The sequence below is a fragment of the Nycticebus coucang genome, chromosome 22 (genome assembly GCF_027406575.1).
Source record: "Nycticebus coucang isolate mNycCou1 chromosome 22, mNycCou1.pri, whole genome shotgun sequence".
Taxonomy (NCBI): domain Eukaryota; kingdom Metazoa; phylum Chordata; class Mammalia; order Primates; family Lorisidae; genus Nycticebus; species Nycticebus coucang.
Genome location: NC_069801.1, coordinates 34,739,413 through 34,766,574, shown reverse-complemented (window position 1 = coordinate 34,766,574; position 27,162 = coordinate 34,739,413). Strand labels below are relative to the sequence as shown.

Here is a 27,162-nt window from a genome sequence, read left to right as displayed (position 1 = left end):
TAACCCAAGTTAGAGATGATGGTGGCTTAGACCAAGGAAAGGGGAGGAGTTGGTAAGAAATGTTCTGATTTGGGATATATTTTGAAATTATAACTAATGGGCTGCTTATAAGACATCAACTATGAGAAAAAGAGGAGTCAAGAATGACTGCAAGGGTTTTTTTTTTAGTCTGTGCCATTTGAGAGAATGGAACAAGATAGAGTAGACTGGTAAGAGAGTAAGTCTGGGGACTGAGATAGGTGAGTCAGGAGTTTAGTTGTAGACATAATATATTTGGAATGTCTAATAGGTTTTCAAGCAGGAAATTTTGGTTAAATTTAAGAATCTGGAGCAGTGGTTCTCAACCTGTGGCTCATGACCCCTTTGGACTGTATTAAAGGTTCATGGTGTTAGGAAGGTTGAGAACCACCAATCTGGAGTTAAAAGGAAATTTCTAAGCTAGTACAATAGATTTGGAAGTTTTAATTATAGATAGAATTTAAAGCCATGAGGCTAGAGGAAATCATCTCGGGTTGTGTTCTGAGAGTGTATTCCCCAGATCAGTGCTTCGGCATTGCCTGGAACCTTGTTAGAAAAGCAAAGAACCACTTACCCAAGGACTATGAGTGTAGATGGAGACAAAAAGCTCAGGGAAGGGTCCTGGGGACCACCAGATTGGGTTGAAGGGTCCTGTCCAGCCCTCCCAGCTGCCTTGGTGTGGCAGATGCCTGGCTTCTGCAGCTTCAGTCCCTGGTAGGGCAGGGAGAGGACATTGGGTATGTCGCCGATGTCAGCTGCAGTTTGAAGTGAAGGTCAGAAGCTGAGTCTCACCATTAGGGGCCTGGACAGCCAGACTTGGACCTAGGACATTACCTTTTTTCCCTTTCCATGTGATTTATGTGTTTCATTTAAAATACAGTCGGGATCATTTGTTTCTGTTTGCATTCAGTTTTAGGTTTAGATTTTCTCCCATATTTATTTAATTTTGTTCTTTGAATATGTAGAAAATTAACTTGCTTCTAAGAACCAAAATCATACTAAAAATTCGCTGAAAGAGGTTCTATCCTCTCTACCCTTTCTCTTTCACACTATTCCCTCTACCACTGTTATCCTCTATAAATCATTTCTGTGATTATTTTCAGGTTTATGTTTCAAATGTTTTATTTCATGTAAGTAGACAGACAATGTGTGTTTTCCTATCCTTCTTTCTCACACAAAAGGTAGCATATTTTATATTCTCATTTGCACTTTGTTTTCTTTTTCCATTTAACATTATATCCTGGGAATTAGTTCATTTTGAGTTCACAAGGACATCCCTCATTCTAAGCTGCTGGTAGCGTGTGTGTGGTTGTGTGTATTTAGTATAATTTCCAGTATCTCACAAATACAAGTAATGCTGCCATTCGTAAACTTGTACCCACATATTTTCACATTTGGAGGTGTATCTTTCAAGGGTGTATTTCCAGGTACAGTATTGTTGGGTCTAAGGATAAAGGCAAATATAGTTTTGTTAGGCATCACCAAATTCCCCTCCATGGAGATGTTACCAGTTTTCATTGCCACCAGCAATATAGCAGTGCCTGTTTTCCCATGGCTTCACCAAGTAGTATATTATCAAGTTTTTTGCTTTTTTTGCCAATCTGATGGGTAAGACATGATTTCACAATGTAGTTTTAATTTGCATTTCTCTTTTATGAGCAAGGTTTAACATCTTTTCATATGTGTAAGGGCCATTTCATCTTTCTTTGTGAATTGACTTTTCTTTTACCCATTTATGTATAGTATTTTGGCCTTTTTTTCCCCTCACCTTTAAAATGTTCTCTGTATGTTAGGTATATTAATCCCTATATTGTGGCAATAATTACAGTTATTTTCTCCCAATTTGTGCTTTGCTTATGGTGGCTTTTTATTTGTTTGCCACGCAAAAGTTTTATTTTATAGTTAAATTTATCAACCTTTTATCATAGGATTTCACCCATATTTTCCTCTAGTACTTGTACTATTTCTCTTTTTTATAGTTAAGAGCTCTCATCCATTTGGAGTTTATTCTTATGTATTATGTGAGAAATGCATCTAATTTTGTCTTTTTACGATGGTTATCCCTTGTTCCACCATCATTGAGTAAAATGTTCACCTTTGCCCCGGTAATTTAAGATAAACTGTCATCCTGTACTGGATTTATGAAATATAGTTAGGTCTGTTTTTCTATTCCATTGGTGGGCCTGTCCTTTCTTGTACCAGTACTACACAGTTTTAATCAGAGAGGCCTTATGGTTTAATAATTTGCTAAGGCTTCTGCCCTCTCAGCTGTTCTTTTTTGGTCTTTCCCTAGCTATTTCACAGGGGCGAGGTTCGTAGAAAATTTGCTGTCAACTTGTCTAAATCCAGGGAGGGAAAAAATGGCTTCTTGGAATTTTTGTTGAGATTGCATTAAATTTGTAAATGAACTTGTAAATAACAACATTGAAAAATAGGAAGGACAAGATTTGTTCAAGTCTACTTTTGTATCTTTCAGGGAGTTTTGTAATTGTCTTCATATGGCTTTTCCATATTTATTGTTAACTTTACTCCTGAGTATTTTATCTTTCTTGATACTGTTATAAAATTGTTCATATTCACAAATAGCCAGTTAGACATAAAAGTTCTTTCTATTGCATCTATTTTTGTGTATATGAAGGCTATTAAGTTTTTGCATGGCAGTTACATATCCTGTAACTGAATTCTTTTACTAGATTCTTTTTCTGCTAGGTTAATTACTGATTTTATAGGGAATCACTGTCTAATCGAACTATAATTTGAAGCTGGGTATGGTGGTTCTCCCCTGTAATCCCAGGCCAAAGCAGGAGGATCACTTAAGACTAGGAGCTCAAGACCAACCTGGGCACCATAGCAAGACCTCAAAAAATTTTAAAAGCATAGTTTGAGAAGCTGAGGTAGGAGGATTGCTTGAGCCTAGGAGTTATAGTGAGCTATGATCACACCACTGCACTCCAGCATGGGCTACAGATAAGTTCCCCATCTTTAAAAAAAAGAAAAAGGTAATATAATTTGAACTACATATGTAATTAAAAATTTTCTAGTAGTCACATTTTAAAAAATAATACAGGTAAATTAATTTTAACAGCACATTTTTAATTAGTTATATTCAAAATATTATTTCAATATATAATCAGTATAAAACATTGATAATGAAATACTTCATTATTTTTTTTTTACTAAGTTTTCAAAATTCAATGTGTTTCTTACAGTGTATCTCAGTTTGAACTAGTCAGATTGCAAGTGCTCAGTAACCACATTCATCTAGTGCTTACTGTACTGGATGATGTATGTATAGAGTTTTCCAAGTGTCCTATCATGTCATCCACAAATAGAGATTGTATTACTACTTCTTTTCCAATTCTTAGGCTTCTAATTGCTTTCTTTTATCTAAATATTTTAATAACTACTTCCAGTATATTGTTAAATGTCAATGGAGATAATAGACCATCTGTGCCTTATTACTGACCTTTGTGGGAATACATATTCTCTTGTGTTTCTCCATTAAGATATTACCTAGGGCGGCACCTGTGGTTCGGTGGGTAGGGTGCCGGCCCCATATACCGAGAGTGGTGGGTTCCAACCCAGCCCTGGCCAAACTGCAACAAAAAAATAGCCAGGCATTGTGGCGGGCACCTGTAGTCCCAGCTACTCGGGAGGCTGAGGCAAGAGGATCACCTAAGCCCAAGAGCTGGAGGTTGCTGTGATGCTACGGCAGACAAAGTGAGACAGAAAAAAAAAAAAAAGATATTACCTGCAGGATTTTGGTATATGTGTTTTATCATGTTAAGGAGTATCCAAGTATTCATATTTTCTTGAGTGTTAAATTTTGTCAAAAGCTTTTTCAGTGTTTATGGCAAAAGTCATCATTTAATTTTTCTTCTTACATCTATTATTAGGGTCAGCTGATGGATTTCCTAATATTGAACTATCTTTGCATTCCTAGTATAAACCCAGCATAGTTATGATACAGTTTCTTCTTTTAACTTTTTATTTAGAAATAATTTTAAGATCATAAAAAGTGGCAAGAGTCATACAAAGAATTTTTTACCCAATTTACCAATTATTAACATTTTTGCCTATTTGCTACATATCATTTGCTCTGTTTATATATACATTTTTAAACATGGATATAACATTTCAATCTATCACACATATTCCAGTTTTGCCAGTTTACTCATTTATATTATTTTCTTAATATGTTATTGGAATCTAATCACTAATATTTTATTTTTACACAAATATTTATAAATGATATATGTAGTATTTTATTTTCTGCTGTCTTTTTCAGATATAGATATCACTGTAATCTTTGCCTCATGAAAAGAATTTGAAATTTTTCCTTCATTTTCTGTGCTCTGAAATAATTAAGTAGTATTGAGACTATATGGTCTGAATTCATAAAATTCTTCTGTGTAACTCTCTGGCCTGCTATTTCTTTGTAGGATAGCTTCTTTATAGCTTCAGAATTGGTTTATATCAGCTTACAATTCCCCATGTGTACCCACCTGGGCCTGCTTTTTTGTAGGACAGTTCCTTAATAGCTTTCACTACTTCTTCTGTCAGAATTGGTCTGTATTAAGCTTTCTAATTTCTACTGTGGTCAATTTCAGTAAACATTTTTCCCCCCTGAGAAATTATCCATTCCACCTAGGTTTTCAAATTGACTTGCAAAAAAGGACCCCCCAAAAAAGTCTTTTAAAAGCCAAGAGTGATGACTCACGTCTGTAATCCTAGCACTCTGGGAGGCAAGGTGGGTGGGATTCCTTGAGCTCACGAGTTCCAGACCAACAGCCTGAGCAAGAGCAAGACTCTGTCTCTAAAAAAAAAAAATAGCCAGGCATTGTGGCAGGTGCCGGTAGTCTCAGCTATTTGGGAGGCTGATGCAAGAGAATCACTTGAGCCCAAGAGTTTGAGGTTGTTGTGAGCTGTGGACTCTGTCTCAAAAAAAAAAAAAGTCTTTTATGATTTGCTTAGTTATTTTGGTTCAATCATTTTTGCCCACTGTCACTTTTTTTTTTGAGACAGGGTCTCACTCTCTATCTGTCACCCTGACTGGAGTTCAGTGACACAATCACAACTCAGTGACACTTCAAGTTCCTGGGCTCAAGCAGTTTACCCACTTCAGCCTCCCAAGTAGCTAGGACTACAGATATACACCATGCCCAGCTGTTTTTTTATTTCTGTAGAGACAGGGTCTTGTATGTTGCTCAGGCTGGTCTTGAACTCCTGGCCTCAAATGATCCTCTTGCCTCGGCCTCCCAAAGTTTGGGGATTATAGATGTGAGTCACTGCACCCAGCCCCGTTTCACTTCTTATTTTTATATTTGTGCTTTCTCTCTTTCATTTAAAAAAATTTTATTGATGCATAATGTATGTACCTGTGGGGTGTATACACCCTATGCATGCATAAAATATATAACGAATCGTGTCAGAGTATTTAGGATATCTGTCACCTTGAGTATTATTTCTGTGTGTTGGGAATATTTCAAATTATCTCTTCTAGCTATTTTGAAATATACAATACATTGTTGTTAACTTTAGTCACCCTACTCTGCTATCAAATATTAGAACTTATTTCCTCTAACTGTATGTTTGTACCTATTAACCAACCTCTATTCCCCATTCCTATAGACAACATTTCCAGTCCCTCTTAACTATCTTTCTGCCTTCCATCTCCATGAGATCAACTTTTTTACCTCCCCCACATAAGCGAGAACATGTGATATTTGTCTTTTGTGTCTGGCTTATTCCACTTAGCATAATAACATCTAGTTCTATCTATATGTTGCTGCAAATGACAAGATTTCATTCTTTTTTCTTAGATGAGTAATATTCCAATATACACACAATGTGTATATATATATACCAAATTTTTATTCATATATATATATACACCAAAGTTATATATATATATATATATACCAAATTTATATATATTATATTTGGTGTATATATATATATATATATCAAATTTATTTTTATCTGTTCATCCATTTATGGACACTTAGGTTGAATCTATATCTTGGAGTTGTGACTAGTACTGCATGATGGTCCAGGTATCTATCCTTTTGATATACTGATTGCCTTTCCTTTGGATAAATATCCAGTAGTAAGATTGTTAAATTGTGTGGGACTTGTATTTTTAGTTGTTGTTTTTTTTTTAACTCCATGGTGTTTTCCACAATAGTACCACTAATTTATACTCGCACCATCTGTTATTTTTTTGTCTTTTTAGTAATAGCCATTCTAACTGGAGTTAAAATGATATCTCATTATGGTTTTGATTTACATTTTCTTGATGACTTGTGATGTTGAGCATTATTTCATATACCTGTTAACCATTTGGATGTCTTCTTTTAAGATGGATCTATTCATATCCTTTGCCCACTGTTTCATGGGATTATTTGTTGTTTTGCAGTTGAGTTGTTTGAGTTCCTTGTGTATTCTGGATGTTAGTCTCTTGCTGGATGAATAGTTTGCATATATTTTCTCCCATTCTTTAGGTTGTTTCTTCACTCTGCTGATTGTTTCCTTTGCTGTGCAGAAGCTTTTTAATTTGATATAATCCTATTTTCCAATTTTGCTTTTGTTGCTCTGCTTTTGAGGTTTTAGCCATAAAATCTTTGCCTACACCAGTTTCCTGAAGCATTTCCCCTATGTTTTCTTGTAAATATATAGTTTTGAGTCTTACATTTAGGCCTTTAATTAATTTGTATATGGTAAGAGATAATGATCTGTTTCATTTTTCTACATATGTATGTCCTGTTTTTCTAGCATCATTTATTAGAGAAAGTGTCATTTTCCTTAATGTATGTTCTTGGTGCCTATGTCAAAAGTCAGTTGTAAATACATGGATTTATTTTTGGATTTGCTATTCTGTTCCATTGGCCTCTTTTTATACCAATACTATACTGTTTTAGTTACCATAGCCTTGTAATATATTTTGAAGTCAAATATTATCATGCCTCTAGGTTTATTTGCCTTTAGGATTTCTTTGGCTATTGAAGTTCTTTTTTACTTCCATATAAATTTTAGTATACTTTTGCATTTATGTGAAAAATATCATTGGTATTTTGATAGATTGAGATAGGTAGTACAGTTAAAAAACATTAATTCTTCTAATTTATAGATTGAGATGGGTAGTACAGTTAAAAAAACATTAATTTTTCTAATTTATGAATGCCTCTCCATTTTTTTAAAAATTTTATTGTTAAATAATAGCAATCACCTGTACCCATTCTAAGATGCACCATAGATGTGGCCCTGCCTCTCCATTTTTTGTGTGTGTCTTCTATTTCTTTCATTAGTATTTTGTAGTTTTCCTTGTAGACATCATTCATCTCCTTGGTTAAAGTTTACTTCTAAGTACTTTAATTTTTTTATAACTATTGTAAATGTGATTTCCTTCTTGGCTTCTTTTTCACCTATTTATTGATGTGTAGAAATGCTACTAATTTGTTTATTAATTTTGTATCCTGCAACTTTACTGAATTTGTTCATCTGATCTGAGCTTTTTGGTGAAGTCTTCAGGTTTTTCTTTTTTTTTTTTTTTTTTTTTTGTCTTCAGGTTTTTCTAAATATAAGATTATATTACCTGCAAAGAGGGACAATTTGACTTTCTCTTTTCCCATTCAGATACCTTTTGTTTGTTTCTCTTACCTGATTTCTATAAGACTTTCAGTACTGTGTCAAATAAGAGTGGTAAAAGTAGGCAGCCTTGTCTCATTCCAGTTCTTAAAGAAAGGTTTTTAGCTTTTCCCCATTCAGTATAAAGTTGCCTATGGGTTTTTCATATGTGGCCTTTATTATGTTGAGGTATGTTTCTTCTGTGCCAAGTTGGTTGACAGTTTTTGCTGTGAAGGGATGCTGAATTTTATGAAATGCCTTTTTTAATAGATCTGTTGAGATGATTATAGAGTTTTTGTCTTTCATTCTGTTGATATGATGTGTCACATTTATTGATTTGCTTATGTTGAACCATTCTTGTATCCCTTGGTAAATCTCATTAGATCATGGTATATTATCTTTTTGATGTTCTATTGGATTCGGGTTGCTAGCATTTTGTTGAGGATTTTTACATCTGTGTTCACCAGGAATATTAGCCTCTAGTTTTCCTTTTTTTGTATGTCCTTGTCTGGTTTTGGCATCTGGGTCATAAAATGAGTTAGGGAGAATTTCTTTCTGTTCAAATTTTTGGAATAGATTGAGGAGGGTTGGTATTAGTTCTTCTTAATATGTTTAGTAGAATTCGGCAGTGAAGCCATCCTGGGCTTTTATTTGATGGAAGACATATTTTTTGGCAGGAGGGAGTCTCACTCTCTTGCCAGGGCTAGAGAGTAGTGACATCATCATAGGTCATTGCATCCTCCAACTCCAGGGCTCAAGCAACCTGGCTCAACCTCCCAAATAGCTGTGAGTACAGATGCGCACCACTGTACTCAACTAATTATTTTATTTTATTATTTTTTTTATAGAGATGGTGTCTTAGTTTGTTGCTCAGGCTGGTCCTAAAAACCTGACCTCAAGCAATCCTCCCATCTCAGCCTCTGAAAGTGCTGTAATTACAGACATGATCCACCACATCCAGACTTACAATTGTAAGGTTTTTTTGTGGACTTGCAAACGATCTATCCTAGAGAATTTTCCATGTGCTGATGAGAATGTGTATGCTGCTGCTATTGGATAAAACGTTCCATAAATGTTGTTTAGGTCCATTTGATCTAAAGTACAGTTTAAATCCAATGTTTCTTTGTCAATTGTCTTTTATTGATCTGTCTAATGCTCAGAGTGAAGTGTTGAAGTTCTCAATTTTTATTGTATTATATTCTGTGTGTCCCTTTAGATGTAATAATATTTTTCTTATGTATCTGGGTGCTCCAGTGTTGGGTCCATATACACATATATTTAGAATTGTTACAGCTTCATGCTTCATTGGTTCCTTTATCATTATATAATGACCTTGTTTGTCTCTTTTTAGTGCTTTTGACTTAAAGGCTATTTTATCTGATATAAGTATTGCTGCTCCTGCTCTCTTTGGTTATGGATATTCTTGCATAGAATATCTTTTACCATCCCCCCCTTTTTTTTTCAGTTTATCTGTATCTTTACAGTTGAAATGAGTTTCTTTTTTCTTTTTTTTTTTTGAGACAGACTCTCAAGCTGTTGCCCTGGATAGAGTGCCATGGCTTCATAGCTCACAGCAACCTCAAACTCTTGGGCTTAAGCGATTCTCTTGCCTTAGCCTCCCAAGTAGCTGGGACTAAAAGTGCCCGCCTCAATGCCCAGATATTTTTTTGTTGCAGTTGTTTAGCTGGCCCGGGCTGGGTTCAAACCCACCACCCTCGGTGTATGTGGCTGGCACCAGAAACACTGTGCTACAGGCGCCGACCCTGAAGTGAGTTTCTTGTAGGCAATAGGTAGTTGAGTCATATTTTAAAATCCATTCAGCCAGTATATATCTTTTAAGTGGAAAATTTAATCCATTTGCATTCAGCATTATTACCAATATGTGAAAACTTATCTCTGTCATCTGTTGTTTCCTGGTTGTTTTTATAGCGTTTGTTCCTTCCTTTCTTTCTTACATTTATCACCAGGGCTTGGTGGTTTTCTATAGTGATAACATTTGAGTCCTTTCTTTTCCTCATTTGTATATTTGTTATACCAATGAGTTTTAGATTTCCATGTGTTCTCATGATGTAGATATTGTCCTTTTACTTCTAGGTGTAGAACTCCCTTAAGCATTTCTTGTAAGGCCAGACTAATGGTGATGAATTTCTTCCATTTTTGCTTGTCTGGAAAAGACTTTATTTTTCCTTCATTATGAAAGATATTTTCGCTACCCCATTTCCCCGAAAATAAGACCTACTTACAGGAAAGATATGACGTCCTCTGAAAATAAGACCTAGCGCATCTTTGGGAGCACACCTTAAAATAAGACACTGTCTTATTTTCGGGGAAACCGGGTAGGTATAGTTTTATTGGTTGGCAGGTTTTTTTTTTTTCTTTGAGCATTTTGAATATATGATCCCATTCTTTCCTGGCCTATAAGGTTTCTACTGTGAAATCCACTGCTAATCTAATGGTGGTTCCCTTATATGTGACAGACATTTTTCTCTTACTGTTTTTAGAATTCTCTTTGTCTTTGACTTTTGACAGCTTAAATATAATGTGCCATGGAAGATCTTTTTTTATTCAGATTTTTATTGTTTGTAATTCATTGAGGGTACAAAGAATTAGGTTACACTTATAGGTAAAGTGTAATTACACAATTACAGTTGTTAGGTAAAGTCCCTCTTATATTTGGTGATCTCTGAGCTTCTTGTATTAGGATATTTAAATCTCTGCTAGACTGGGAAGTTTTTAGCTTTTGGGCTTCTCTTCACCTGTACCACCTAAAATTTGAATAATTGGTCACTCTTTTGTGTCCTGTATGTCACATAGGCTTTTATTTTATTCTTTTCTCTTTTACGTATATGTGACTAGGCTATTTAAAAAGACCTATCTTTTTTTGAAATAGGGTCTTACTCTGTCACCTGGGCTAGCTAGAGTTCATTCAGTGTTGTCATCAGAGATCACTGCAACCTCAAATCTTAGGCTTCAGTGATCCTTCTACCTCAGCCTCCCAAGTAGCTGGGACTACAGGCACACACCACTATGTCTAACTAACTCTTCTATTTTTTGTAGAGATGGGGGTCTCACAGTTGCTCAGGCTGATCTCAAATTCCTGGCCTCAAGCAATCCTTCTTCAGTCACCCAAAGTGCCAGCATTTTAAGTGGGAGACACCAATGCCCAGCTGAAAGAGTTTTTTTTTTTCTTTTTTTTTTTTTATTAAATCATAGCTGTGTACATTGATATGATCATGGGGCATCATTCACTAGCTTCACAGACCGTTTACCAAGTTTCACATATACCCTTGTAAGATGCACCGCTGGTGTAATCCCACCAATCCCCTTCCTTCTACCCACCTCTCCCCTCCCTCCCCTCCCTTTCCCCCTTCCCCCTATTCTTAGGTTGTAACTGGGTTATAGCTTTCATGTGAAAACCCTAAATTAGTCTCATAGTATGGCTGAGTACATTGGGTACTTTCTCTTCCATTCTTGAGATACTTTACTAAGAAGAATATGTTCCAGCTCTATCCATGTAAACATGAAAGACGTAAAGTCTCCATCTTTCTTTAAGGCTGCATAATATTCCATGGTATACATATACCACAATTTATTAATCCATTCGTGGATCGATGGGCACCTGGGCTTCTTCCATGACTTGGCAGTTATGAATTGGGCTGCAATAAACAAACTGGTACAAATATCTTTGTTATGATGTGATTTTTGGTCTTCTGGGTATATGCCCAGTAGAGGAATTACAGGATTGAATGGCAGATCTATTTTTAGATCTCTAAGTGTTCTCCATATCTCTTTCCAAAAGGAATGTATTAATTTGCATTCCCACCAGCAGTGCAAAAGTATTCCCTTTTCTCCACATCCACGCCAACATCTCTGGTCTTGGGATTTTGTGATATAGGCTAGTCTCACTGGAGTTAGATGGTATCTCAAAGTAGTTTTGATTTGCATTTCTCTGATGATTAAAGATGATGAGCATTTTTTCATATGTCTGAAGGCCGCACGCCTGTCTTCTTCAGAGAAGTTTCTCTTCAAATCCCTTGCCCAGCCTGCAATGGGATCCCTTGTTCTATTCTTGCTAATGCGTTTGAGTTCTCTGTGGATTCTGGTTATTAAACCTTTGTCGGAGACATAACCTGCAAATATCTTCTCCCATTCTGAGGGCTGTTTGCTTGCTTTACTTACTGTGTTCTTGGCTGTGCAGAAGCTTTTTAGTTTGATCAAGTCCCAGTAGTGTATTTTTGAAGCTGCTTCAATTGCCCCGGGGGTCCTCCTCATAAAATACTCACCCATCCCAATTTCTTCAAGGGTTTTCCCTGCACTCTCCTCTAGTATTTTTATAGTTTCACGTCTTAAGTTTAAATCTTTGATCCAGTGAGAGTCTATCTTAGTTAATGGTGAAAGGTGTGGGTCCACTTTCACTCTTTTACAGGTTGCCAGTCAGTTCACCCAGCACCATTTGTTAAATAGGGAATCTTTCCCCCACTGAATGTTTTTAATTGGCTTGTCAAAGATTAAATAACGGTAAGTAGCTGGATTCATCTCTTGATTCTCTATTCTATTCCAGACATCTACCTCTCTGTTTTTGTGCCAATACCATGCTGTTTTGATCACTGTTGATTTGTAGTATAGTCTGAGGTCTGGTAGCATAATTCCTCCTGCTTTGTTTTATTTCTGAGTAATGTCTTGGCTATTCGAGGTTTTTTCTGATTCCATATAAAACGAAGTATTGTTTTTTCCAGATCTTTAAATTATGACAGTGGAGCTTTAATAGGGATTGCATTGAAATTATATATTGCTTTGGGTAGTATAGACATTTTAACTGTGTTGATTCTTCCCAGCCATGAGCATGGTATGTTTTTCCATTTGTTAATATTTTCAGCTATTTCTTTTCTTAGAGTTTCATAGTTCTCTTTATAGAGATCTTTCACGTCTTTGTTAGATAAATTCCCAAATATTTCATCTTCTTTGGCACTACTGTGAATCAGATAGAGTCCTTAACTGTTTTTTCATTTTTAATTTTTTTTTATTTTTTTTTTATTGTAGAGACAGAGTCTCACTGTACCGCCCTTGGGTAGAGTGCTGTGGCATCACATGGCTCACAGCAACCTCTAACTCTTGGGCTTACGCGATTCTCTTGCCTCAACCTCCCGAGCAGCTGGGACTACAGGCGCTCGCCACAACACCCAGCTATTTTTTTGTTGCAGTTTGGCCAGGGCCGGGTTTGAACCCGCCACCCTCGGCATATGGGGCCAGCGCCCCACTCCCTGAGCCACAGGTGCCGCCCCCTTAACTGTTTTTTCAACTTGACTGTTGTTGGTATATATAAAGGCTACCGATTTATGAATGTTGATTTTGTAACCTGAGACGCTGCTGTATTCCTTGATCACTTCTAAGAGTTTTGTAGTAGAGTCCCTAGTGTTTTCCAGATACACTATCATATCATCCGCGAAGAGTGAAAGTTTGATCTCTTCTGACCCTATATGGATACCCTTGATCGCCTTTTCTTCCCTAATTGCGGTGGCTAAAACTTCCATTACAATGTTAAAAAGCAATGGAGACAATGGGCAGACTTATCTGGTTCCTGATCTGAGTGGAAATGATTCCAATTTAACTCCATTGAATATGATATTGGCTGTGGGTTTGCTGTAGATGGTCTCTATCAGTTTAAGAAATGTCCCTTCTATACCGATTTTCTTAAGTGTTCTGATCATGAAGGGATGCTGGATATTATCAGAAGTTTTTTCTGCATCGATTGAGAGAATCGTATGGTCTTTGTTTTTTAATTTGTTTATGTGCTGGATTACATTCATAGATTTACGTATATTGAACCAGCCTTGAGATCCTGTGATAAAACCGACTTGGTCATGATGTATAATTTGTTTGATGTGTTGCTGGATTCTGTTTGTTAGGATCTTGTTGAATATTTTTGCATCTATATTCATTAGTGATATCGGTCTATAATTTTCTTTTCTTGTTGGGTCTTTCCCTGGTTTGGGGATCAGGGTGATGTTTGCTTCATAGAACGTGTTGGGTAGTCTTCCTTCTTTTTCTACCTTTTGGAACAGGTTAAGTAATATAGGTACTAATTCCTCTTTAAAGGTTTGGTAGAATTCAGACGTGAAACCATCTGGTCCCGGGCTTTTCTTTTTAGGGAGATTTTGTATGGTTGATTCTATTTCCAAACTTGATATGGGCCTGTTCAACATTTCCACTTGATTCTGGCTAAGTCTTGGAAGGTGACGTGCTTCCAAGTATTGGTCAATTTCCTTCAGATTTTCATATTTCTGAGAATACAGTTTCTTGTCATATTCATTAAGGATTTTTTGGATTTCTGACGAGTCTGTTGTTATTTCGTCTTTGTTGTTTCTGATTGATGAGATTAGAGATTTTACTCTTTTTTTCCTGATTAGGTTGGCCAAACCTTTATCTATTTTATTGAGCTTTTCGAAAAACCAGCTTTTTGATTTATTGATCTGTCGTTGTATTCTTTTGTTTTCAATTTCATTTAATTCTGGTCTAATTTTGGTTATTTCTTTTCTTCTACTGGGTTTGGGGTTGGAATGTTCTTCCTTTTCCAGTTGCTTGAGATGTCCCATTGAGTTGTTAACTTCCTCTCTTTCCGTTCTCTTGAGGAAGGCTTGCAGTGCTATAAATTTCCCTCTTAGAACTGCCTTTGCAGTGTCCCAGAGGTTCTGATAGTTCGTGTCTTCATTGTTGTTTTTTTCCAAAAAATTGGCGATTTCTTTCTTAATCTCATCTCTGACCCAGCTATCATTCAGCATAAGGTTATTTAACTTCCATATTTTTGTATAAGTATGCAGATTCCTGTTGTTACTCAGCTCAAGTTTTATTCCATGGTGGTCCGAGAAGATGCAAGGAATAATTTCTATTCCTTTAAATTTACTGAGGTTAGACTTGTGACCTAAGATGTGATTGATTTTGGAGTAAGTTCCATGGGCTGATGAGAAGTATGTGTATTCAGTTTTGTTGGGATGAAATGTTCTGAAGATGTCTGCTAAATCCAAATGTTGGATGGTTAGGTTTAAATCTAAGATTTCTTTGCTCAGCTTCTTGTTGGAGGATCGATCCAACACTACCAAAGGAGTGTTGAAATCTCCGACGATTATGGAGCTGGAGGAAATCAAGTTGCTCATGTCTGTTAGAGTTTCTCTTATAAATTGAGGTGCATTCTGGTTGGGTGCATAGATATTAATAATTGAGATCTCATCATAGTGAGTATTACCCTTAACAAATATGAAGTGACCATTATTGTCCTTCCTTACTTTTGTTGGTTTAAAGCCTATTGTATCTGCAAATAAAATTGCAACACCTGTTTTTTTCTGATTACCATTTGCGTGAAATATGGACGACCATCGTTTCACCCTGAGTCTGCATTTGTCTTTTAGGTTAAGATGTGACTCTTGTATGCAACAGATATCTGGCCTGAGTTTTTGTATCCAGTCAGCTAACCTGTGCTTCTTTAGAGGACAGTTTAAGCCGTTCACATTAATGGAGAATATTGATAAGTCTGGTGAAGTTTTGGGTATCGAGTTTTCCAAAAGTCCAGTGGCCATTTTTAATCCTTTCGCCAGTGTGGAAATTGGAGTTTGATCCGAAGTTTCTGAGTGAGTTTACTTTTGTGGTATAGGATTGGGTTGGTCATTATGGAGGATAGGTCTGAGAATATCCTGAAGAGCTGGCTTGTTTATGGCAAATTTCTTCAACATATGAATGTCATTAAAGTATTTAATTTCTCCATCATAAATGAAACTCAGTTTAGCTGGATACAAGATCCGGGGTTGAAAGTTATTTTGCTTTAGGAGATTAAAAGTCGGTGACCACCCTCTTCTGGCTTGAAAAGTTTCAGCAGAGAGATCTGCAGTCATTCTAATATTCTTCCCTTGGAAGGTAATGGTTTTCTTTCTCCTGGTAGCTTTGAGGATTTTCTCCTTCATATTAACTTTAGTGAATTATGATATGCCTTGGGGATGTCTTATTGGGGTCGTGCTGGGGTTCTGAAGCTGTCTGCTATCTGAATTTAAGAATCTCTAGGCATGTCTGGAAAATTCTCTTTCATAATTTCATGTAGAAGGGCCTCTGTGCCCAGCGAGGTCACTTCATCTGTTTCTGGGACTCCTATGATTCGGATATTCGCCTTCTTCAAATTATCCCAGAGCTCTCTGAGAGAGTGATCTGTTTTTGCTCTCCATTTCTCTTCCTCTTTGAGAGTTTGGGAGTGTTCAAAGGCTTTATCTTTGATGTCAGAAATCCTTTCTTCTGCTTGCTCCATTCTATTACTGAGGGATTCTACTGTATTTTTCATATCTTTGAGGGCTACAAATTCTTGCTTCAGTGTGTCTAAGTCTTTGGTGGTTTTGTCTTTAAATTCGTTAAATTCTTGAGACAACTTTTGAATTTCTCCTCAAATTCCTAATTCCACTTTGTTAATCTTGTCTGCAATCCAAATTCTGAATTCAATTTCTGACATCTCAGCCAGTTGTTTATGAATGGGATCTTCAATTGCATCTGCCATATCTTTCCTTGGGGGGGTTGATCTATTCTGGTTATTCATGTTACCAGAGTTTTTCCGCTGATTCCGCCCCATGGTTGTTTTACTCCCTCTGATTTTTTTCCCCTGGGGCTTTGTCGAGGGCCCGTACAGTGTTGTGGCCTGAGAAACTGGGACCCTGTCTGGTGTGGTGGGGCTAAATGGTTCTGCCTTGTTTTCAGCTGGTTTCTGTTCCACCCTAGTGAAACAGGTACTTTGGATTGAAGTCTCAGCTGTGGAGAAATATCAGCAATTAAGTCACCCCCACAGGCAAACAATTGGAAAAGAAAAATCAAACCTTCCTACCACCGTGCACCTAGGGCACCACCTGATTTGTCCTCAGGTGATTGGTTCAGTTCAAAAATGTCCAAATCAATTGTCTCAGTCTGCACCTGTCTTGGGTGAGAGAGTTTAAGCGGTCTCTGGGAACTAGATCACAGGGGTCTGGTGACTACTCTGGTGTGGCTTGCTCCAGTGCTGCGTGGAGTCAGGAGAAGCCACCCAGCCTATAAATCAGTCTGGGAAGGTTGCTGCCTCCTTCCCCACCTTGCACCACTTCACACCGAGTCACTGATAGCCCTGCAGTTGGCTGACCCAGTTGCCTGTAGTAAATCAGTACTCCAGGAGTTTGTACCTGCCTGAATCACAAGGAAGTCTGCCAGGCCGCTGCGCTCTGCCTCTCTCCAGCAGGAGGAGGTGAGGCCTGACAACCTCGGGTGCTAGATGAAGGTTGAGGGGTTTTCACTCAGGTCCAGTCTTGCCGCTGATTAATGTTACTGACAGAACAGAACAGAACAACTCTGCGTTTCCCCTGCAGAAGAGAAGCTGAATTGAGTTCCAAATCAGCTTGTCTTTGCTCTTGTATTGTCTTTAGGCTGACGATCCCCTGAGGGCCAGATGCGTCTTAGGTTTAGTAAAGCGGACCTCTGGGTCAACCCTGCCCTGGGAGTTTCCCTGGTTTGCAAGTTGGAGTTGCCTTAGGCAAACTCAGAGTCTCTGGTTGCCCAGGGAGACAGGGGGTGTGGCTTCAGAATATTCTCTAGTGAGCCGTACTGCTAGCAAAAGAGGGCTACTGCCTTATGGCTCAGGCAACCGTTGCTCCGGTGTAGCTCCCCTCCGGCCAACCGTCCTCTCTCCGCTCCCGTATCCCAGAGTCTGCACCGACCGGCTGCAGCCCAGCACTGTCTACACCCCTCGAGCAATTGCCCAAGAGTCTGGACCCCTGGGGGACAGGCCTCCAGTCCTTGGAGCAAGAGCAGAGGGGAGCACGGGGAGCGCTGGAAGCCTGGGGTTGCGGCAGAGAACACATACAGCTTTACACAGTTTTATGCCTGGCCGTATTGTCACCAAAAGACGGCTGTCACACTGTGCCTCAGGGAACTGCCACTCCGGTGCAGTCCCCTCTCTGCTGACCGACTGAGATTGGCCTCCAGACCCCAGTATGAGCAAAGGGGAGCGCTGAGAACTCAGAATTCCAGGTAGAGACTATATACAGTTTATACAGTTTTATGCCTGGCAGGAGGACGCCGTGGCACCCTAGTAGGGGAGGTAGGTCCAGTTTTTAGAGGGTCTCTCCGGTGGAGTGTAGTGGGAGGACCTTTGAACTCTGCCCGGTTGTTTGTGGGGCACTCTGAGCCGTTCTCATGGGGGAGGGGACTCCCGTCCGCTTGGTGATGGATTTTGTACCTTTTGTTTGTATCCTTGTGGTTGCAGCTCGCCTCAGCGGGGTTGATGTGCGTTCTACAACCTTCTCTCTTAGTGCAGCTCAAATCCACCAGGTTACTTGCTGAATTTTTGTCCTTTAACTCTCCTTCTGAACGGGAGCCTCTGTGGGAAGCTGGCTTCAGTCAGCCATCTTGTCTTCTCCCCCCAGCTGAGAGTCTTATCTTTAACTTCTTAAATTCTTCTGTTTGACCTAGTCTGTTGTCAAAGTTCTTAAATGATTTTTTATTTCATTCATTGAATTCTTCAGTTCTAAGATTTGTGTTTGGTTCTTTTTTATATTCGTCTCTTTGGCGAATTTCTCGTTCACTTCCTGAATTGTTTTTCTGATTTCTTTGTTATGTTTAACTGTGTTTTCTTGTATCTCACTGAGTTTCTTTAATATCATTAATTTGAATTATTTTTTAGGCGTATCATCACTTTCTTTTTTGTTAGAATCTATTGGAGAAAAGTCATGTTGAGTTTTTTCACCTTGGATACTTAGCAAACCTTGATACTTAGCATTTACTTAATCTTTAGTTAATGTAGTCAAATAAATTAACATATAAATTGTCATTTCCTGGGCTCCTGCCAGTCCAGAGATTACTTCCTTCCTCCTAGGTTGTATGACAGAGTGTGTACAGTAGAGATTCCAAAGACTAGAATCATGCCTGGCTCTGCTACTTTCCTTTCTCTGAGTCTCATTTTTTCATTTGTCAAAGGAGACAATAAAAGTCAGCCTTTATAAGTTGATCATGAAAACTGAATGAAACCACAGATGTAGAAGAATTTTGTTAAATTACTATTGTTGATCAAGAAATTAACTAATTTTGCCAAACGGATCTGAAAAATCATGTTATGCAGGTCATATGTCAACCTTAGTAGCATCAAAATGTGTTAGATAATATTCTTATCCTTCATCTTTCTCTGAAGTAGGATAATCATTATTTAATTATTTACATTTGGAAAAATAAGAAAGGATTATGTTTTAACGGCAAACTCTAGGTCACATCATAAGAAACAGAACTAGAATTAGATCCCTGGTCCCCTGACATCACCTCAATTTTTTTTCAACTAAGATAATTAAGTTAGAATAGGGCACGGCAGGGCTTCCTGATAGGAAGAACTTCCAAATTCAGAGTCCCTCAGGATTGCTTAAGAAAATCCATTTATTAAGAAACTTTTAAATTAGCATGAGGCCTAATCTCAGTGCTAGCTACTCACATATGACCTGCATAACATGATTTTTCAGATCTGTTTGGCAAAATTAGTTAATTTCTTCTGTCCAGCTATTTCAGGCCAGAGATGGCAACTTCTTTGCCAGGTGGCATCATGAACTCATATGTTTAGCCTTAAGGAACAAGAGAAGAAGAAAAACAATTTTCTGACTATTAGAAGAGCCAAGTAAAAACCTATTTTGTTTTTGCATTATGTCAGTGTTCTTTTTTATTCTACAAATATGTATCTGGGTGTTATCTGAGAACTCAACATCTTATCATGTGATAGCAGGAATTCCAAAGTGAATTACTTACCTCTCTACCCAGCTTAGATCCAGTTTCTATTACTACTATCCATGATCTATTACTGGAGAAATATGGGACAGGCTTAGGGTTTATAAAAATTTAAAGTGAAATTAATTCATGTCTTTGGCTTAGGTACAGAATAGATAGAGAGTTGAATTTAACGTGGGTCGGGAGTTTTTCTAGGTCAGTGTATTGGAAAAAGAGAAGGTCAAGGAAGTGATTATAACTGTGCTTAGTGGTTCTCAAACGTTTTGGTCTCAGGAAACTTTTATATCCTAAAAGACCCCAAAGAGTTTTTATTTATGTGGGTTAAATCTCTCCATATCGTCATATTAGAAATTAAAACTGGAACTTTTTAAAACAGAAATATGGGGCACCTGTGGCTCAAAGGAGTAGGGCGCCAGCCCCATATGCTAGAGGTGGCAGATTCAAACCCAGCCCCGGCCAAAAACTGCAAAAAAACAAAAACAAAAAAGAAAAAAAAACAAATATATAAGCACACATTCCTTGGGAATAACTCAAATGTCCACTGACAGATGAATGGATTAAGAAAATGTGGTATTTACATTTATAAGGGAATATTTTTCAGACTCAAAAGAAAGGCAATCCTAATATCTGTGACAACATAGATGAACTTGCTAAGTAAAAAAAGCCAGTCACATAAGAACAAATAGTATAATTTCACTTATATGAGGTATCTAAATAGTCAAACTCATAAAACCAATGAATAGAATACTGGTTGCCAGGAGCTGAGAGGAGGGGAAAATGAGGAGTTGTTGCCTAATAAGTATAAAGTTTTCAGTTCCAGATGAATATGTTCTAGAGATCTGCTGTGTAACATAATGCCTATAGATAACAGTATGATATTGTGAACTTAAAATATTGTTAAGAAGGCATATCTCGGCTCGGAGCCTATAGCTCTGTGGTTAGGGCGCCGGCCACATAAACCGGGGCTAGTGGGTTCAAACCCGGCCCGGACCTGCTAAATAACAATGATAACAACAACAACAAGAAGGCATATCTCATGTTAAATTTTCTTATTACATACAAAAAAAAAAAAAAAAAACAACAACCCACAATGGGACACAAGGAAACTTTGGGAAGTGATGCACATGTTTATCACTTTGATTGCATATCATAGGTATATGCATATGTCCAAACTCATTAAATTGTATATATCAATTGTGTACCTGTTTATATACAAATAAAATTTTTGTAAAAAAACAAATGTAGTAATGAATAACTATATTTCAAGTAAAAAAAGAATATCCAAACATACATTATTCGTCAGAGTGATGTAGCATCTGGAAAACTCCACTGTGAGAGAATGAATGTGAAAAAGGCAAATAATGTTTTAGTATCATTAGGAATATAGTTTTGCCATTATAGGCCCTCAGAAGTATTTTAAGGACCCCTACACTACTCAGACCATATACTCCAAGAACTGCTAACTGAATAAAATGTTTTAAATCCATTTTATTAATAGTGAACATTTGGGTCATTTCAAGTTTTCAGTTATTACGAGTAACATTACAATGAGTATTCTTTTACACATACGCTGGTGTACATGTGTAACAATTTCTCTGAAGTTTATACCTAAGATTGGAATTACTGGATCATAGGGATATATACATCTTAAAATTAATTAGATAATTAATGCGTTGCCCCCAGGGGGTGTTTCTGGTCTCAAACATTCAGATTTAGTAGGCCATACTGGACAACAAATACTGCCTAACAGTAAGTATTTGAATTTTGCTAATTGGGCCAGGCATGCTGGCTCATGCCAATAATCCTCGCACTTTGTGAGGCAGAGGCAGGTGGATTTCTTGAGCTCAGGAGTTCAATACCAACCTGAGCAAGAGCAAGACCCCATCTCTACTAAAAATAGAAAAAAGCTGGGTATAATGGTAGATGCCTATAGTCCCAGCTACTTGGGAGGCTGAGGCAAGAGGATTGCTTAAGCCCAAGAGTTTAAGGTTGCTGTGAGCTGTGATTTCACTGCACTCCACCCAGGACAGCAGAGTGGGACTCTGTCTCAAAAAAAAAAAAATTGCTGATTGTTTTAATATCCTTTTAAAAAAAATTTTTTTTTAATTCAGGCTTCAATACAGGATCATACATTACATTAGGTTCTGAATCTGACCTAGCTCCTCTTTTTATTTTCCATGGTATTCATATTTTTAAAGAGTACAAACTCACTTGTTTGTTGAATGTGTCTCAGTTTGGGTTTGTCTGATTCAGAATATTGATTTTTGGCAGATACTACATAGGTAATATGGTATCCTCAGTATATCACATCAGGAGACACTCTTGGTTAACTTTGATCACTTGGCTGAGATGCTGCCTTTCCTGCTTTCTTACAACTGTTTTTAACTTTCTGGGACATCATTCTTCTCATTTTCTTCTGGATTTTTGGGCCACGCTTTAGTCTTCTTTGCCTTATCCTCCTCTGTTCTCCAACTTCTGAGTGCTAGGGTGTCTCAGGAACAATCTTCTTTCTCCTTTCTTGACTCTGTATTCATATTTTATGAGATTTCATCTAGTCTCACGGCTTTATATACCAGTGATTTAATTATATTCTCAAATGTATAACTTCAATCCCAGGCTCTCCCTTGAATTCCAGATTTATATATACAACTGCCTTATTAACTTCTCCATATTTTGATATCTAGTAGATATCTCATTTTAAAAATTATGTTTAAAAACAATTCTCGACTTGGTGCCTGTGGCTCAAGCAGCTAAGGCGCCAGCCACATACACCTGAGCTGGTGGGTTCGAATCCAGCCCGGGCCCGCCAAACAACAATGACAGCTGCAACTAAAAAATAGCCAGACGTTGTGGCGGGCACCTGTAGTCCCAGCTATTTGGGAGGCGGAGGCAGGACAATCGCTTGAGCTCAGGACTTGGAGGTTGCTGTGAGCTGTCATGTCACAGCACTCTATCCAGGGCAACAGCTTGAGGCTCTGTCTCAAAAAAAAATTATTTGTAGCACACAGTGGCTTACATCTGTAATCTTAGCACTTTGAGGGGCCAAGGCAGAAGGATTGCTTGAGATCAGAAGTTCAAGACCCCATCTCTACAAAAAATAGGAAAATTAGCTGGCCATGGTGGTATATGACTTTAGTCTCAGCTACTTAGGAGGCTGAGGCAGGAGTATTACTTGAGCCTAGGAGTTTGAAGTTGTACTAAGCTATGATGACACCACTGTACTTTAGCCTGGACAATAGAAAGAGACCCTATCTAAAAAAAAAAAAAACCAAAAAAATAAAACTGAACTCTGATTCCTTTGACTAATGTTTTACATCCCAGTAAATGGCAACATTATTCTCCTAGTTGCTTGAACCATTAACAATAGATTATCTATGAATTCTCTCTTTCATTGAGTATAATTTTATTGAATCTCTTCAGTATGATTTTCTGTTTTCTGTTTATTAGTTTTCTGTTCCCTGGCATCTAGTCATGTTAGCTTTTCCTTAAAAATGTATTATGAATCCAACTACTTCTTATCTTCTAGAGATGGGGTCTTACTCTGGCTCACTGCTGCTCATACTGGTCTCAAACCTCTGAGCTCAGGCAATCCACTCACCTCGGCCTCCCACAGCACTGGGACTACAGGCGTGAGCCACCATGCCTGGCCGCATTCATGGAATCTTAATAAAATTTAGAATTAGGCTGGGTGCAGTGCATGGTACCTGTAATCCTAGTGCTCTGGGAGACCAAGGTGGGTGGATTGCTTGAGCTCAAGAGGTTGAGACCAACCTGAGTAAGAGCTAGACCCTATCTCTACTAAAAATAGAAAAACTTGCCAAGCATAGTGGTGCATGCCTGTAGTTCCAGCTACTTGGGAGGCTAAGGCAAGAGGATTGCTCAAGCCAAAGGGTTTGAAGTTGCAGTGAGCTATGATACTTGGCACTCTACCCAAGGCAACAGAGTGAGACTCTGTCTCTAAATAAATAAATTAATTAATTAAACTTAGAATTAACTCATCAATTTACACATGCATTTTTTACAAAGCTGTTGAAATTTTGATTGGAGTTACACTGACTCTAAATAAATTTCATGAGAGTTGATAGCCCAACAAGTATTGAGTCTTTCAATCCATGAATGTTACACTATATATCCCTTCATGGCCACATAATGTCTAGATCTTTTTCAGTTTCTCTCAGCAATATTTCACAATTTTTAGGGTAGATGTCTTGCATATATTTCACTGAATATTTGATTTTGTAGATTTTTTAATGATTTTCTAATTGTACTTTATAGAGAAATATATTAGATTGTTGTATTTGTATCTAATGACCTTTCCTAATTCTTTTTTTTTTTTTTTGAGACAGAGTCTCATTTTATCACCCTGGGTAGAGTGCCATGGTGTCACACAGCTCACAGCAACCTCCAGCTCCTGGGCATAGGTGACTCTCTTGCCTCAGCCTCCCGAGTTACCTTTCCTAATTCATTTTTTTATTTTAATAGATTTTGTAGATTTGGAGGGGAAGAGCATTTATATAAACACAATCCCATGTGTGTGCAAATAATGCTTCTTCCCTGACAAACTGTGTTTATACCTTTTTATTTCTTTTTCTTCCCTTATTGCATTGGCTTCCAATATAACATTGAATAAAAATGGCGATAATGGATGTTTTTGTTTTGTTCATAATTCAGGAAGAGTATCCTGTTGGCTACAAGATTTTTATAGATGCCCTTTTTTAGATTAAGGAAATTCTCTTTTATTCCTAGTTTGCTGATGAATTGTATTGAATTTTATCAAATATTTTTTTCCACATTTAAAGGGGTTTTCTCCTTTATTTTGTTAATGTATGTGTTCAGCTGATTATTTTTGATGTCGTTAAATGACTTTTGTATTTCTAGATAATGCCTACTTAATGATATATTAGCCTTTATACACACACACGCACACATTTTGATTTGATTTCTTTTTTTTTTTTTTTTTAGCAACTGGTCATCAATTTATTAAAACAGTTGATTTAAGCATCTGCAATCGTGACTTCAGCCTCAACTCCTGGCTCAATACTGATGGAGGTAATCTGCTTAACGATCTCAAAGGGGCTATGCAGGTCAATGAGTCACTTGTGGATTCTCATCTGGAAGTGATCCCAAGTCTTAGAACCACAAGAAGTTTTTCTTGTAGTGACTCTCAAAGTCTTGGTAGGCATCGAACTGGTCCTTTCACTTAAAGATGCTTCTCCTTTGTGCCTTTGATCAAGTCAGAACACACCTTTTCCAAGGACTTTACATTACAGCTGGTGAGAGTAATTGTAATTTGGTGAATTGCCACCTCTGGCTCCACAGGTGTTTTTCCATTATGTTTAAAAGCCATGGCTGTGGGGTGGCTTCTGACCAACTTGTTCCTTGGCCAGAGCAAGCAGTGGTGAGTCAGGAGCAGAAGCAAACACAGCATGCTTCCAGCAAACCTGCAACCGCATCTTCCTCAAAAAAGCTTGATTTGATTTCTTAATATTTTGTTAAGGATTTTGCATCTATGTTCATGAGAGATATTAGTCTACAGTTTTCTGTTTTGTGATACATTTGTCATGTTTTGGTATGAGGGTTATACTGGCCTCATAAAATGAGATAGGAAGTAGTCTCTCTTCTATTTTTTAGAAGAAATTTTATAAGATTTATTGCTATTCTTCTTTAAATGTTTGCCAATATTCACCAGTAAAGCCATCTAGCCCCAGAATCTTCTTTGCAGAAATATTTTTAATTCTAATTTTTATTTCTTTACTATGTTTAGAGGTCTTTATATAATACGTTTTTGTGTCAGTTTTAATAAGTTGTTTTTATCAAGGAAGTTGCTAATTTATCTAAATCTTCATATTTATTGGCATAAAGTTTTTCATACTATCCTGTTACCTTCTTAATTTCTGAGGCTTTAAGATGAAATATCTTTAGATTCTACATTTATTGGGCATAGTGTTCTATATGTGTTGGGTTGATTGATTAGTTACTTGTGTTATTAGTTTTCTTCTGGTAAGTGCTTATGGAGTATGTATTTTGCTATCTATTTGATTTCATCTTCCTGTGTTTTTATATTTTAAGTATTATTATGGTCTATGGCCCTCTTATAAACAAATATAATTAGGTTCTGGGGTATGTTCAATTTTTCTAACTAATCATTTTACTTGTCCAGTCATATTTAATATAATTATTTATTTGGGTTTAAATCTACCATTTTTCATTTTGCTTTTTTTCTTTGTCAAAGTCTTCTTTATTTCTCCTTTATTGCCTTTCTTGAATTAATCAGGCATGTTTTATTATTCCAGTTCTCTCATGTTAAGATTTTAGTGACACGTTTTTATATAATTCTTTAATTTACTGCCATATGTAAATATGCATCTGGACTTACTAAAGCCCACCTCCAATAAATACTGTAACATGCAATGTTAAAATTAATGCAGGGTAAGGATATGGAATTGTAAGGGAAGTCCTTTTTGAGGAGATGACATTTTCACAAAGCTGTCCAAAGAGGCAAAAGCAAAAGCCTTATGAAGATCTGAAGCAAGAGCCTTCCAAGCTGAGGGTATAGCAAGTGCAAAGATTCTGATATGGGAGGATGTTAGCATGTTTAAGAAATAGAAAAGAAGTCAGTATGGCACTTAATACTACCTAACATTATATTGTATATTTGTTTATTTTTCTGTCTGTTCCACTAGGCAGCAAACTCCAAGAGAATAGAAACTATGCTTTGTTCACTGTTCTATCCCCAGGGCTTAGAACAATATGTAACCTATAGTAAGTTCTTACCCAACTCACTGTTTAACTTGGGGAAAGTATCTTCTAAGCCTCAGACCTTCATTCTTATCAGGAGAGGATTAAAAGCTTCTAAGAGCCCTTCCAACTTTGAGCATGTGGTTCTGTTTATATGCTCCAACTCTGACTTGATCACAAAACTTGGGGAGACAGCTTGGGGAGAAAAATTTAGTGTTTTTTCTGCATCTGCTGGAAATAATTTAAAACTTCTAATTCCAGCCCACTTAAATTCAATTTTCTTGCGAGATTTTCTAGACATTTAGGTCAAGTGCCAGGAAACTAGCTTCTTGGAACAAAACTACCCAAGCAGAAATGGCAAATCTGTTTTTGCTTTTTTGGCTGGTATGAAGGTGCAAGGGAGGAGAAGATGATAGAATGGGTCTTTTTCTTGCAGTTGTGATTCCAAAGAATCCCTATCCTGTGTCTGATGTCAACACTGAGAAGCCCAGCATCCACAGCAGCACCAAAACTCTCTTGGAGCATCAAGCAGGGCAGAGGGGGCGTAAACCAGCAAAGAAACGGGGCCGGACACCCAAGACCCTAATTCCCCATCCCATCTCTGCCCCATCCAAGTCAGCTGAATCTTTGAAATTCCCAAAGAAGAGGGGTCCCAAACCTGGCAGTAAGGTAGGTAAAAATGTAGGCTTTTTAGAAAGGGATAAGGGGCCATGAAGGGGTAATTCATTCATATCCAGCCATCTTGCAAAGGGTCATATCTGGCCTTCTTCATCTTGTGTATGCTTTTAAGAGGACTCTCTTACATTGTCATTTCTACTCAGCTTCATATCTTGGAGTTGGTAGTATTAGAGATAGGATGATAGAAATATAAAACAAATCTTATCTTTGAAAGTTACATTCAAGGGGATTCTGATCTAATGAAGATGGAAGACCCTGGTCCTTGTTAACCTACCTAGACTGGATACCCAGCATGTGAACAGAAAGAACAGATTAACTCTATAAATTTTTTTTTGCTATCCCTAC

General features: G+C 37.4%; 1 protein-coding gene across 9 annotated transcripts in view; it reads left to right on the top strand.

Annotated features, from left to right (window-relative positions):
- Positions 1 to 27,162, top strand: part of SCMH1 (Scm polycomb group protein homolog 1) — a 240,805-nt gene that overhangs the window by 172,910 nt on the left and 40,733 nt on the right. For 7 of the 9 annotated variants that reach the window (XM_053575998.1, XM_053576006.1, XM_053576004.1 and 4 more), the window contains 2 exons: positions 24,364 to 24,450; positions 26,576 to 26,808. In XM_053575998.1, coding sequence (XP_053431973.1) covers positions 24,364 to 24,450; positions 26,576 to 26,808 — 320 coding nt within the window. The remainder of the gene's footprint in view (positions 1 to 24,363; positions 24,451 to 26,575; positions 26,809 to 27,162) is intronic. The other 2 variants (XM_053576002.1, XM_053576003.1) reach the window with 1 other exon arrangement.